Raw genomic sequence first — 13,499 nt, forward strand, 5'->3', positions numbered from 1 at the left:
TACATGTTAACAAATCAGTTCAGGTGTAACAGAGAAGAAAATTATTTTCTTCTTTTTAGTCGGATAGAAAGACATGGATTTTAAAATTTTTTTATTTACACAAGTACTTTTTTCTCATACATTTGTGCTAATTCAATAAATTTCAGCAGTTTCAGAGGTGGTCCATACTCCACTTGACATGAAATAACCCTAATAGCTGATGCTTTATAACAGACAGTCTACAACACATGGTTAATGTGTTATTAAATTAAAGAGTGGATGTTTGTGGATTATTTTGTAAAATATTTAAGTTACCAAATAATTATATAGGGATTTTCCCCAGTATTACAAATTTTAAGTCAATAACCATGTATGAGCTATTTTCTGTATTTTCACAAAAATTCAAGCTTTTTCTTTTACATGTTAATCTTATAACTAAAATGGTAAGTAATTGTAAAATCTATTTAAAATTGTTTTTGTTTTTAAAGTGTTTTTCAATTTTTGTATGCATTAGTTTTGTATTTATTATTCTTTTGAATTTTTCAGAGATCATATGAACAGTTTAAAGATGTGTCTTAATCGAAAGCACAATGAAAATGAAAATAATGATCCAGTTTGTAAAAAAAAGAAATTAGAAAATGACTTATATTTCAAAATATTTTTTGAGAAAATGGATTCAATTGAAATAAAGGTAAACAATAGTTATAATAATAATAAAATTAGTAAGAATAATCAATTAAGCATTGCAAATTAATAGACAGCATTTTTATTTAAAAAAATAACATTTATGTTAAGTAAACAACACAGTTGAACAAGACTGTCAAAAATGTTTTACTGCAGCACTTTTATATGACTTTCAATATGCTGGATTCCAATAAATCTTTTTATTCTTCTCTATTTAGATTCCTGTAATCCTAGATAGAATCCTTGTTTTTCTTTAATACAAGTTTGATATAAAGACATTAAAAAAAATTTCTTTTACTATTTGAGGAGTTTTTTCTTAATGTTCTTTTAATATGCTTCTCTTCTGAAATTCTATGATGTTCAAACAAATTAGCAATTATTTTATAAATTTACAATTGTTATATAAATATGTAAATAAATGCACTATCTTACTTATTTTAAACTAGGTCCATAGGACTGAAAACTAACCTGATGGACAATAAGTTAAAACCTTAATTTTAAAGTGTTGCCAATATTAGCAGAAAAAATATGGTAAAAACGTTTTAGAATGTCTTGCTGAGTTGACTGAACTTCAACTGTATATTTGGATTTTAAAATTCAATATTTGTTATTTTGAATTTGTTCTATAGCCAATATCTCAACATTTAAATCAACACTTAAAAATGATTTTTTTAATTTTTTTTAAAATACAAAGTGAATGTTACATTGAATAAAAACATTTTCCAATGTTTGGAAGCCAAGATTGAAATGAATACTAATCGCAAAAAAAAATAAAAATATTGTTGTATTTTATTTTTACTTTATTCTCAAAATAATACATTTAACAGTTTTTTTTGTTGAGAATTTTAAAATTCATTGCTCATATTTTTCTCAGAAATTGATTGTTTTTTGCTAATATTGTGCAACACGAGCAGAGATGTGGAGTCCCAAATAGGACTCCGGATTTGAAAGTCACAAAAAGATAACTTCTTCCTAATTTTTGGTATCCAATCCTAAAAATATAAAAAAGCTTATAAACTGCTAATGCGAAAATATTAAGACTTTTAGGTTAGAGGAACAATCAATTTTTGAACCCGAAGTCCTTAGGTATAATGGCTGCTAGGACTTTGTATTTCCGGGTTTAAAAACAACAATAATCATGAATTTTTTTCTTATAGAGATCAGTCAACTAACATGTTTGGAGCTTCTGGACACCAGAGACCAGAAAAAAATAGAGTTATGAAGCTGAAATGATGTGGAGTCTTTTTGGGACTCCACATCATTGAACCAGAGTATTTACTTTATCTAAAGCATTTGTATTTGGAACTCAAAGTTTGTTTTCTTGCCTAGGTCATTTGAAGTTTACTTCATTTTGTTACATTTAAACTTTACATAAACAATGAATTATGTTGCATTTCTAGCTTTTCATTATCAGATTTTATAAAAATAATAATGTGTCCACATTCCTTTTTTTTTTGTGTAAAAATTTAAGTTATTTTGAAAACTTTAAAATACAATAGTGTGGTCATACATTTTCATTTGTTAAAACAACTTCTTCAAAATACTATTTTATTTATTCAACATTTTCTTATCTAATTTTAGCATCTAAAGGCTAAAGGATGTTTGCAATTCTCTTTTTTCCTTTGTTGAAATCAAAAAACCATCAAAAGAAAACAAGTCTTGGTGCGACAAAAGTTTTCTAAACAAGTAACTGATTTATAAATGTAAGGAGAAAATTGCCGGTAAAAAAGCGGTGCAAATAAAAGAAAAAAAGTTGCCTGGTTGCCAGAAGTAAAAGAAAGCATAAAAAATAAGCGGACATGAAGATTCAGTCACCATTCTGTTACTAATATCTTCAGAAATACTAGGAATATAGTTTATGTTTGATAAAAAACTTTAGTTAATGTTTGATAAAAAATAACTTTAATTGAATGGAAATTCACTAGCCACTAAGTGCACAATTTGAACGTAGAGGAAAAATCTTTTGAACGCAACATAGAAACTTGTAATACCTTGAGTTTACTGAAGTAGATGGTTTATTATCAAGTCTATCATGTTAGTACTGGATATGTGTTACCAGTAACAGCTGCTTGAGTCCTTTCTAATTAACTAAAAAACATTTTACTTAGGATAAGAATCATTTCTAGCATAATAATGAGATAAAAAATTAATTAAATGTAATATATAATGGAACAAATAAATGCTATTATTATACTTTTATGGCCATTATTTTTTTTGTTTTAGTTTCAATGCTATCTCCTGAAGTTTGTTCCTGTTTTATACAAAATGTTTATTGTTTCATTTAGGTAGATATATTGTACTTAATTATGTAAAAACATTAACAATATGTGCATGTGTGTCTGAGTATTTATGTATGTATGTATGTATATTATGTATGTATGTATGTATGTATGTATGTATGTATGTATGTATGTATGTATGTATGTATGTATGTATGTATGTATGTATGTATGTATATAAATATATATGTATATTTTCAAAATTTAAATGATTTTATGAAATTTTTATATATGGTTTTTTCAATTTACATCCTGATTATTTGTCAAACATTTTTTGAAACTCTAATTTTTTTTTAACCTGTCAACATGACTAGCAAGAATTCATTTTTGAAGGTCAAAATAAAAATTTTCATTTTTATTTTGAACTCCATTCAATGGTCATTTCGGGCTGTTGATGACCCTTGACTGGCTATTATTTTTCATGCTTTTTTATATGTGTGTATATATATTTTTGTTTGTTTGTTAATTCACCTCCCCAAGGCCCAGAAGGCCACTACAGACGAGGAGGCTACTTAATTGTGGTTATAACCCTCTCTCAACTCTATAACTCCGAAACACGAACCTTGACGAACAAGGCCGCTGCGCGGAGAAACAAGTCGAGCGCGGTACTACCAGGGACGTGGTGGGGATCGAACTTGGAACCTCTCGCTTAGGAAGCGAGCGCTCTACCACTACACCACTACCCCATATGTATGTATAGTGTATTTATATATATATATATATATATATATATATATATATATATATATATATATATATATATTATTAGAAAATCACTTAACAAAAATTTATCTCATTTAACACTGTGTTTCATCAATTAAGACTCATCAGAAAATCCTTTATTGATGAAACACAGTGTTAAATGAGATAAATTTTTGTTAAGTGATTTTCTACTAACTTATAATTACTCTGTTCTTTTAAGAACATTGAAGACTGTTTGTAGAATACATTTTAAAATTGTTTAAATATATATATATATATATATATATATATATATATATATATATATATATATATATATATATATATATATATATATATATATATATATATATATATATATATATATATATATATATATATATATATATATATATATATATATATATATATATATATATATATATATATATATATATATATATATATATATATACATGCCCAGCAAAAGTTTCTGGTCACTCTGTTTTTTGTAAAAAAATGTATAAGAAAACAAGTTAACTAATTACAGTTAACCAAATATCATTACAGATAGTTACAAACTAATTAACATGTTTATTTATTTATTTATTTTTCATCAAAAAATCTATCCTTTGCTTTCTTAACTGCACAAATAAGTTTTGGCATACGCTTGATTAAATTATCCAAATAAATTAGAGAAATATTTTTCCACGCTTGTTGCAAAATTAACCACAAATGAGTTGTTGATGTAGAACACTCTTTTCTTACCTCACGATCCAGTTGTTCCCATAGTAACTCTATTGGGTTGAGATCGGGGGATTGTTGGGGCAAAATCATAATTTTGAGTTCTCCGTGAGCTTCTTTTTTTTTGCAAATAGTTTATACAGTATTTAGCTGTGTGTTTTGGGTCATTATCCTGTTGTACTGGCCAACCCGTGGCCAATTAGACGCTTTCCACAAGGCACGGCATGTCTAAATAATATCTTATAATATCCATTCTTATCGAGAATTCCATTTATTTTCACAAGATTACTAACATGATTAAAAGCAAAACAGCCCCACATCATTACTGAACCTCCACCATGTTTGACAGTAGGCTGTATACACTGTGGATGAAATTTTACAGTAGCTATTCGTTGCACATAGATCCGTGGCTTTGTTCCAAAAACAAAAAAATTGGATTCATCAGTCCTCAACACAATTCGCCAGTCTATATCTGTCCAATTTGAATGTGCTAGAGCCGATTGAAGCCTTTTTTTCCCATTTTTTGGTTTTAAAAGAGGTTTTCGAACAGCTACTCTACCATTTAAGCCAACAGTTTTCAAGCGACGTCTTACAGTTCTTTCTGATATATTTTTATTATGAACAGCATTAAAGTTAGATGTTATTTCTTGGACTGTTAATCGTCTATTTCGTTTACATAAGAGTATAATTGACTTGTCTTCAGCCTTTGATGTTTTGCAGGGACGTCCAGTTCTTTTCCTATCTTTATTTGTACCAGTACATTTAAACCAACGAATAGTATCGCTCACTGTTAATTGCGGTATTTTTAACAACTTTTGAATATATCTAGTAGAATGACCATCTTTTGCCAGAGCAACAGTTGAGGTACGATTTCTAGTGATTAATTACATTTCTTTGACATTTTATATTATTTTCTAAAATTTTAGTCTAAAAATAATCAAAACTTTTATAAACTAGAAGTTAAAAAATAATATCAAATTTTTTTCAATATTTACTAAATTTATTAATTTATTAAATTTATTAATTTATTAATCCAATATATTACATTAACTTCAACGAAGTTATGCTTTGATGACAAAAGAACAGTTGAATTTTATTTATAAATTTTTTACTAAGTATGTTCAAGCATATTTATAATCCAAAAACGAAGAAAACATAGATTTTGCATTTCAATATTAAAAATACATTAGCACATCTTAATTGAATTATTTTATGGCTTATATACAATTTTGAAATTTAATATCAATTATTACAAGTTTATTTAAAACATTAGCACATCTTAATCAAATAATCAAATTAATTTATGACTTATAAAGAATTTTAAAATTTGATATCAATTATAATAGGTAAAAAACTATTAAAACTTTAAGTGACCGGAAATTTTGCCGGGCAGTGTATATATATTGTAGGAATTGTGTTAATATTTCCAGTAAGAGTGCTCAATACAGTGTTATATAATTGGTAGAGCAAACATAGTGAAAACTAAATAATTATTAAGATATATTTCAATTACATAACTAGAAGTTTTACGCAATAGCAATCATCAGATGTAACAATAACAAAAAAAGTAACGTTACTTTTTTTTATATATATATATATATATATATATATATATATATATATATATATATATATATATAAATATATATATATATATATATATATATATATATATATATATATATATATATATATATAAATACACTCTATATATATATATATATATATATATATATATATATATATATATATATATATATATATATATATATATAAATACACTCTATATATATATATATATATACATATATATATATATATATATATATATATATATATATATATATATATATATATATATATATATATATATATATATATATATATATATTATATATATTATATATATATTATTATATATATATACTATATATATATATTATATATATATATATAGTTCTATAGAGTGTTGCGTTTGGAAAGCACGGAAGGAAAAAAGTGATTCTTACGCCAACACATACATCACTTTTAATTACTTTTGACATTCGTCCAACATTTGCGTGTTGGACGAAAGTCAAAACCATTAAATTAATGACAAATTAATTGTTTTTTAAAAAAACCACAAAAACGCAAATTTAATTGACCAGAATGTTTTTAAAAACATTCTGAATGTTTTTAAAACATTCTGAATGTTTTTAACAATGTAAACAATGTTTTTATTTTTATTTTTTTTAATAAAATGTTTTTAATTTTTTTTAATAAAATGTTTTTATTTTTATTTTTTTTACTGTAAATCATGCGCGGTGTGTTGCTACATCGACTATCTTATAGCCTGACTCGCAAGAGAGTGCTGCTACATCGACTGACAAATAACCTGACTCACAAGGGAGTGCTGCTATATCGACTGACAAATAGCCTGACTCGCAAGGGAGTGCTGTGACATCGATATATATATATATATATATATATATATATATATATATATATATATATATATATATATATATATATATATTTTCCTGATAAGTCTTTATTGATGAAACACAGTGTAAAATGAGAAAAATAATAATAATAAATATATATATATATATATATATATATATATATATATATATATATATATATATCAGTGCATCTTATGAATAAAATTGCCCAGCGCAATATTTCCTGTGCTCATTGATAACATGTTTAATACTTAAACATGTTATCAATGAGCACAATTATGCGCGCTCAGCATCAAGTCATGGGGTCATCCATGTGGCCATCCTTTTTTTTCATGTGAAGTCTGGGAAATCAGACAAAAAAGCTTTGGTTTTTATATTTATTAATATAAAAACCAAGATATATAGACATAAAACTGTAACAAATAAATATCTGGAGTAATTGTTTATTGAAACTTTTTTTTTTAAACTTTATAAATATACTTATAATATAATATAAATAGACTTATAATATAAGCTTAACCGATTTAAAGATATCAGTGAAAATATTTAGTTTATTAACTTATATTTGACAAAAAATATTTGATATTCCAACGTTTTGATGAAAGTTTGGAATTTTTATTGAAGTGTTGCAAGTTTTGATAATTTATTACATGGACTTTTATGCAATTCAAAGTAAAAGTTCTAATTAAGCAAAGTTTTTTGTAAAATGGACCCTAAAAAACTGTACAAGATAGAGAATGGTTTAACTTGACCATATATAATTGAATAGTATGATAAAGTTCAATTAAAATATAAAAAAAAAACATGCTGAATTTAGCTTTCAAATCAAAGAAATAGATCATTTTAATTTAAACTTATGCCACATACATTAAAATTAAAGTACATCTTGCATAAATTTTGCGTGGCGTACGTTATTATGAATATAAAATTTTTATATGAATATCTAAAACTCTTGAAATTATTATATGAATATCTAAAACCCTTGTTGTATAGTGTCTGGTAGTTTCACTTATATACCAAGCATTACAGCTAGGACATACAAATTTATACACAACAAAAGATTTCAGAAAATTAAGTAAAGTAAAATTAAGAAATGTACATAAAAAGTATGCATCATAAGTATAAAAATACGTGGTAATATAAGTTATATTCACATAAAGAAATACTTTAAACAAATGTAGATGGGACCAGGATCCTATTTATAAATTAGACGAGCCACCACTGGTATGATCAATTCCAAGAAAAAGTATAAAATTTGGTCCGTAATTTACAGTCTTGTTTATAATTGCAGATCTTGTTCGCCTTTCTTTTTGCATAGCTAACTCTATCTTTCTGAGAAATTTAAATGTAGTAAACCAAAACTATTGATGTTTGAATTAAGTAAAATTTAAAACTAAGTCTTGTAATATTAATAACATAATTACATAAATCTTGTTCTAAGTTCAGTATTTTTTTCAACATTCCTGTATAAATGCTGTTGATGCTCATGTTTACGCAAACTTTGCGTAATCAAATTTGATTGTAGCACACGTATTATATTCTCTTTGAATTTATTTTTTAAGAAATGCCAGAAATTTAAAAAGATGATATTTCAGATTTAAACTAAAAAATTCAAAGTTAGCTTTTTTCATTTGTATGAACCCACCAAGACTCATCAAATCTGAGGTGATGCATGTTGGTCCTAAAGGCTTTTAATGACTATAAAATAAAAAGTTATAGAAATATAATGATTATTTAGCTAAATTAAAATATATTATTGTTATAGGAAGTCTAATTCTGCTTTTAATTTGGGTTACAATGAAATGTTTGATCTTCTTAAGCACTTTGACTTCTATTGTCAAATAAAAAACAATATGTTAATTGAAAACAGATCGCTCGCTGTCAAATGTTTAGAAGAATTATTAAAAGTTATTACAGAATATGATATTTACCAGGTTGTTTTTAGTATTCATTTTTTAAAGTTTTGAAAATCGATATTATTGAAAATCAATTTTTAAATTTCTCGTATTTCATTTTTTTTTTTTATTTGCGCTTTATTTTGGTATAATAGTTTTAATGTTTACTGATCTTAGCGTGTAGAGGATAGATCAAACAGTTACCCTTTTTATAACTGGATGGTAGATATGCTGCACTCAACACTTTTAAATTTTCATAATAGGTATGTAAATTTATTATATTTGGGGTATTATAAATGGAAGTATGTATGCACTATGACTAAGTATATTTTTTATTTAATATTTATACTTTATATCGATTTTTTTAGGTTTATATATATATTCTATCTATATATACATATATATATATATATATATATATATATATATATATATATATATATATATATATATATATATATATATATATATATTTATATATTATATTCTTTATATTTTATTTGTTATTATTAAAACAAAAGTACAAAAAAAGCATATAATTCAGTTACTATAGCAGACAATATGGGAAGAAAGATCAAGTTGGCCTATAAGCCATATCAGACTTTTCAAAAAATAAATGAAAAATAAACTATATATGTTTTTATTAATTTTTAATACTATTTTTGTTTTTTAAAACATTGTTAATGTGGTTTTGCAGGCAAAAATCTATGTTTATACAGGTAGTTTTAATGGGTTGTACATCATAGGTGACACTGTTTAGAATGTTTACCAAATACTTTACTGTTTAGGATGTTTCATTCAACTCAGGAATGTTTTTTTGTGATGCATGTTTGTTATGAGATACATAAGCTGAAATAATTGATTTTTTTTTCGAAATTCAATATATCTTGTGATAGAAAAGAGAAAGTCAACTTGCCCTAAAATATATATTACAAACTATATACATAAATTCATTGTTTCTTTTTAAATTTAGCAAGAATGAAAATGATCAAGTATCAGTTCTAAAAACGATATCTCTGTTTTTGAAGATAGATCACTTAGTAATAGAAAGTTTTCTTAACCAAATCTGGATATTTTGTCTAGATGAGGTAGTAAATACAATATTTATTATTGATTTTATGTTGGTTTTAATCATTTTTGCTAATAATAATCACAGTTAAATTTGTATTTGGTAATAATATGCGTTATCGTATTTGTATTTATATTTAAATGTAAAACTGTTTTTAATATTTGCATTTGATTGAAATTTGTTTTCAATTCCATAAACTGGGGTAACTTTTTAACTTAAGCTTTTTTGGGTTAAAGTTTTTTCAGATCTTTTTTGTTTTTTTTGTTTTGTGAAATTATTTTTGTTGTTGTTGTTGTAATAAGTTACTATTTTTATTATTTTTAACATTAAAATAATTTAGAAAGTTTCTATATGTGATTTTTTTAAAAGATTTGTTTTTATTCTTCTATTTAGCTAAATATTTTCTTCAAGTTCTTTCATTTTATCAAATAGTTTCAATATTTGTTCTTCAAATTTTTAATTACTTCAAATTAAGTTACATAAAAAAATAAAAGACAAAAAAATTATTTGAAGAAACATTCTTAAAAAAATACAGTAACAATATAAATAATATAGGGTTTATATTGTATTTTTCATATATTTTTCTTTTTATCTTCTTTTTTATGTTCACCTTCCTAAAGCCAAGAAAGTCAGATTGTCTAGGAATCTACTTATTTGTGTTTGCAACCTTTTTTCAAGAATTTAACACCAAACACCAACTATGTTAGATAAAATTTTAATTTGGTTATTATAATTGACATACTTAAAATAAATTTAATTACTTCAAATTAAGTTACAGAATAAAAATAAAAGAGAAAAAGATTTTTTGAAAAAACATTCTTAAAAAATACAATAAAAGTTTAAATAATATAGGGTCTACAGACCTGGCCATTAAATTAGCATAACTGTAAAAAGTTAAGAAAATTTATACTAGCTTGCACATATTCTTGCAAAACATTTTATTTCATCAATGCTATTTAATAATGTATAAATGCAGTAACAGTTCAGCAAAAAAAATGTCAAAAATTGTGGTTAGCACCAATAATGTCAATAAAATTAATTAATAATGGGTGATCTTTTACTTTAAGCATTTCACGAATACGGTTTGCCATGCTTGAGACTAGTTTTTACAATAAGCAGTCATGTCTTCATCCCTGGGCCACACACTGCTGACTCCTTCAATTATCTGCTGCTTTGTTGTTGGTTTTAACTGGCTGAGTTTACTCTTGGTGATGTTCCACAAATTCTCTATTGGGTTCATGTCAGGCGAATTGCCAGGCCAATCTAGAACAGGCACCTTGTTGTCAGCTAAAAACTTCATGATCGATTTTGCCTTTTGACAAAGGGCACCACCCTGCATAAAGATGCCATCTTTTCTGGTTACCATGTCTTCATTTGTGGTAGCAATCTCTCCTGAAGCACTTTCTTGTGCTGGTCCTGCCTCATTGTTTTCTCCACAATGTAGATACGATCGCAGCCATGTACTGACATAACACTTCAGACCATCACAGACATTGGATGTTTGACACATTGAACCACACAGTCTGGATGAAACTCCTCTTTTACTCTCATTCTCACATAGATTGATCTATCATCCACCACACAAAAACTACTTTCATCATTAAATGTTACCTTCTCCCAGTCTTCCCCCGTCCAGTCGCGAAGTTGCTTTGCCCATTCATACCACTTTTCATATCGCTTCGATTAAATTCTGCTTCTTTCTTGGTCTTCTTGCCACATATCCACTGTTGAAAAGACATCTCCATATTGATCTATCACTCAATTTTACTCCAGCTTTCTTAAACTGTTTAGCTAATTGAATTGGTGCCTTTTTTTTGTTACTTCTGACCGCTCGTAGTAATGCATGATCGTCTTGAGGTGTTGTCTTTTTTGGCCTTGCACAAAAACAAAAAATTACATTATGATTACACATCTAGCACAGTACATGATTTTGAGTGATATTAAGGATATTAAAATATGAAAAATTTATAAAGTAAATTCGTAGTTAATATACATGTAAATACCAATAGTAATAGTACATGGTAAGGATCTAACTTGAAACTTTTTGCTTATGAAGCAAGCAGTCTACCACATTAAATAATAATAGCTTAATAAAATGAATGAGAATTTAAGTGTTTTAAAGTAGTTATTCTTCAGTATTTATGATAATCTGCTAGGTAGTAGATAAGAAGTTGTAAATAAAGTTAATTAAGTTTACATTACATTTTATAAAGTAAAAAAATACTTTTAAAATATTTGTGTTTTTTATTTACCTAAATTACAAATAATCATATTATAATTTCTAACTGTAATATGGTGTTTAAATATATATTTGAAAACATTGAATTAATGTTTGAATTTGACAACAACATTAACATTTATATTTAACCCCAAACCTGATGTCATAAATGTTTGGCATGTGTGTGTTTTGGTATATGGTATATATGTTTTAACCAAACATTTATGCCATTTATTTTTGCTTATTTTTTATGCAATAATTAATTTTAGAAATCTGTTTCTGCCACAAAAGAAGCAGAGCTTTTGCTTTGTGAATTACTTACTGTTTACCATAAGTTGCATCAGGTTTGTTATAATAATTATTTATTTTACTAATTACATTAAAAAATGTTTTTACAAATTTTATGTTTAATAATATTTCTATAATAATTTTAATTTGGTTTTTATAATTGACATACTTAAATTGGAAGGTGTGAATTTAAATTTCAAGTTTCATAATGAATATTTTTCTCATTCAATCTAGCAACATAATTTGTAACTGGACCAAATTTTTGTTATTTTAATTGAAGGAATCTGATTCATAATTAACTGAGTATTTGTATTTATTAACAAATCTGATTTGTAAGTACCTGAGTGTTTATATTGATTATCAGAATAGGCTTTTTTAGAGATTTCTCAAAAAAAGTATATTCTTCAAAATGAAGGTTTACTGTTAAGTTATCTTAAAAAGAAGTGATATACTTAAGCTTACTAAGAAACCCACTCTTTTAGTTGTTTTTTTAAAGAAAAGAAAAGTGCAACTTGATAATAAATGACATGCAGATTAAGTTTGTTTTTAAAGAATTACATAATCTAGTGTATACCAGATTACTTGAGTTAAAATTAATTTGATGAATAATGTGTCCCAGAAAAAAACATTTTTTAATACAACTATGTGAACTATGGCAATCTTCTTGATTTTCAGTTGCACACCTTAAAAATATCAGGTTTCCAAAAAATATTTTACTGAAGGTGTTTTGTGTAATTTCTGATGAGGTTGTGGGACTTTTTTACATTTAATGATTGAGACTCTTGATTTTTATGAATCAAAAACGTATCATTTTGTAAAAGTGTTGCTAGTTTCATTAGCAGTAATAATATCCTAGAAAGTATTAAATTAAATATTACAGATGAATATTATTATGGTATGCAGGGCTTGAATTAACGCAAAAAAACTCCCATCGCGAAAAAAAAAAAAAATTAGACACAACCCCTTCCTCCTCCTTCTCTTCCTTCTCCTCCTCCTCTTCCTCCTCCTCCTCCCCCTCATCACTGATGCCATTTTGCATATAAAATTGCAATAAATTTTGCATTATAAAATTGTATCTTTTCTTCGTTAGTTCGTAATTGTTACTTTTTAAACATAATATCTCTCATATTTAAATATTATCTTATAATTTTCTGGTTTGGCGTAGTTTAAAATAGCGTAAGTAACTGTTATAATTTACAGCTTAAGTTATAGTTTAAA

The 13,499-nt window shown here is 25.6% G+C and overlaps 1 protein-coding gene across 1 annotated transcript in view; it reads left to right on the plus strand.

Annotated features, from left to right (window-relative positions):
• LOC136083859 (uncharacterized) overlaps positions 1–13,499 on the plus strand; it is a 78,920-nt gene that overhangs the window by 45,468 nt on the left and 19,953 nt on the right. The window contains exons 7-12 of the mRNA XM_065803767.1: positions 526–670; positions 2,887–2,948; positions 8,577–8,745; positions 8,884–8,969; positions 9,680–9,794; positions 12,263–12,337. Of these exons, the coding sequence (XP_065659839.1) occupies positions 526–670; positions 2,887–2,948; positions 8,577–8,745; positions 8,884–8,969; positions 9,680–9,794; positions 12,263–12,337 (652 nt within the window). The remainder of the gene's footprint in view (positions 1–525; positions 671–2,886; positions 2,949–8,576; positions 8,746–8,883; positions 8,970–9,679; positions 9,795–12,262; positions 12,338–13,499) is intronic.

Source organism: Hydra vulgaris, chromosome 08 (genome assembly GCF_038396675.1).
Source record: "Hydra vulgaris chromosome 08, alternate assembly HydraT2T_AEP".
NCBI classification, from domain to species: Eukaryota; Metazoa; Cnidaria; class Hydrozoa; order Anthoathecata; family Hydridae; genus Hydra; species Hydra vulgaris.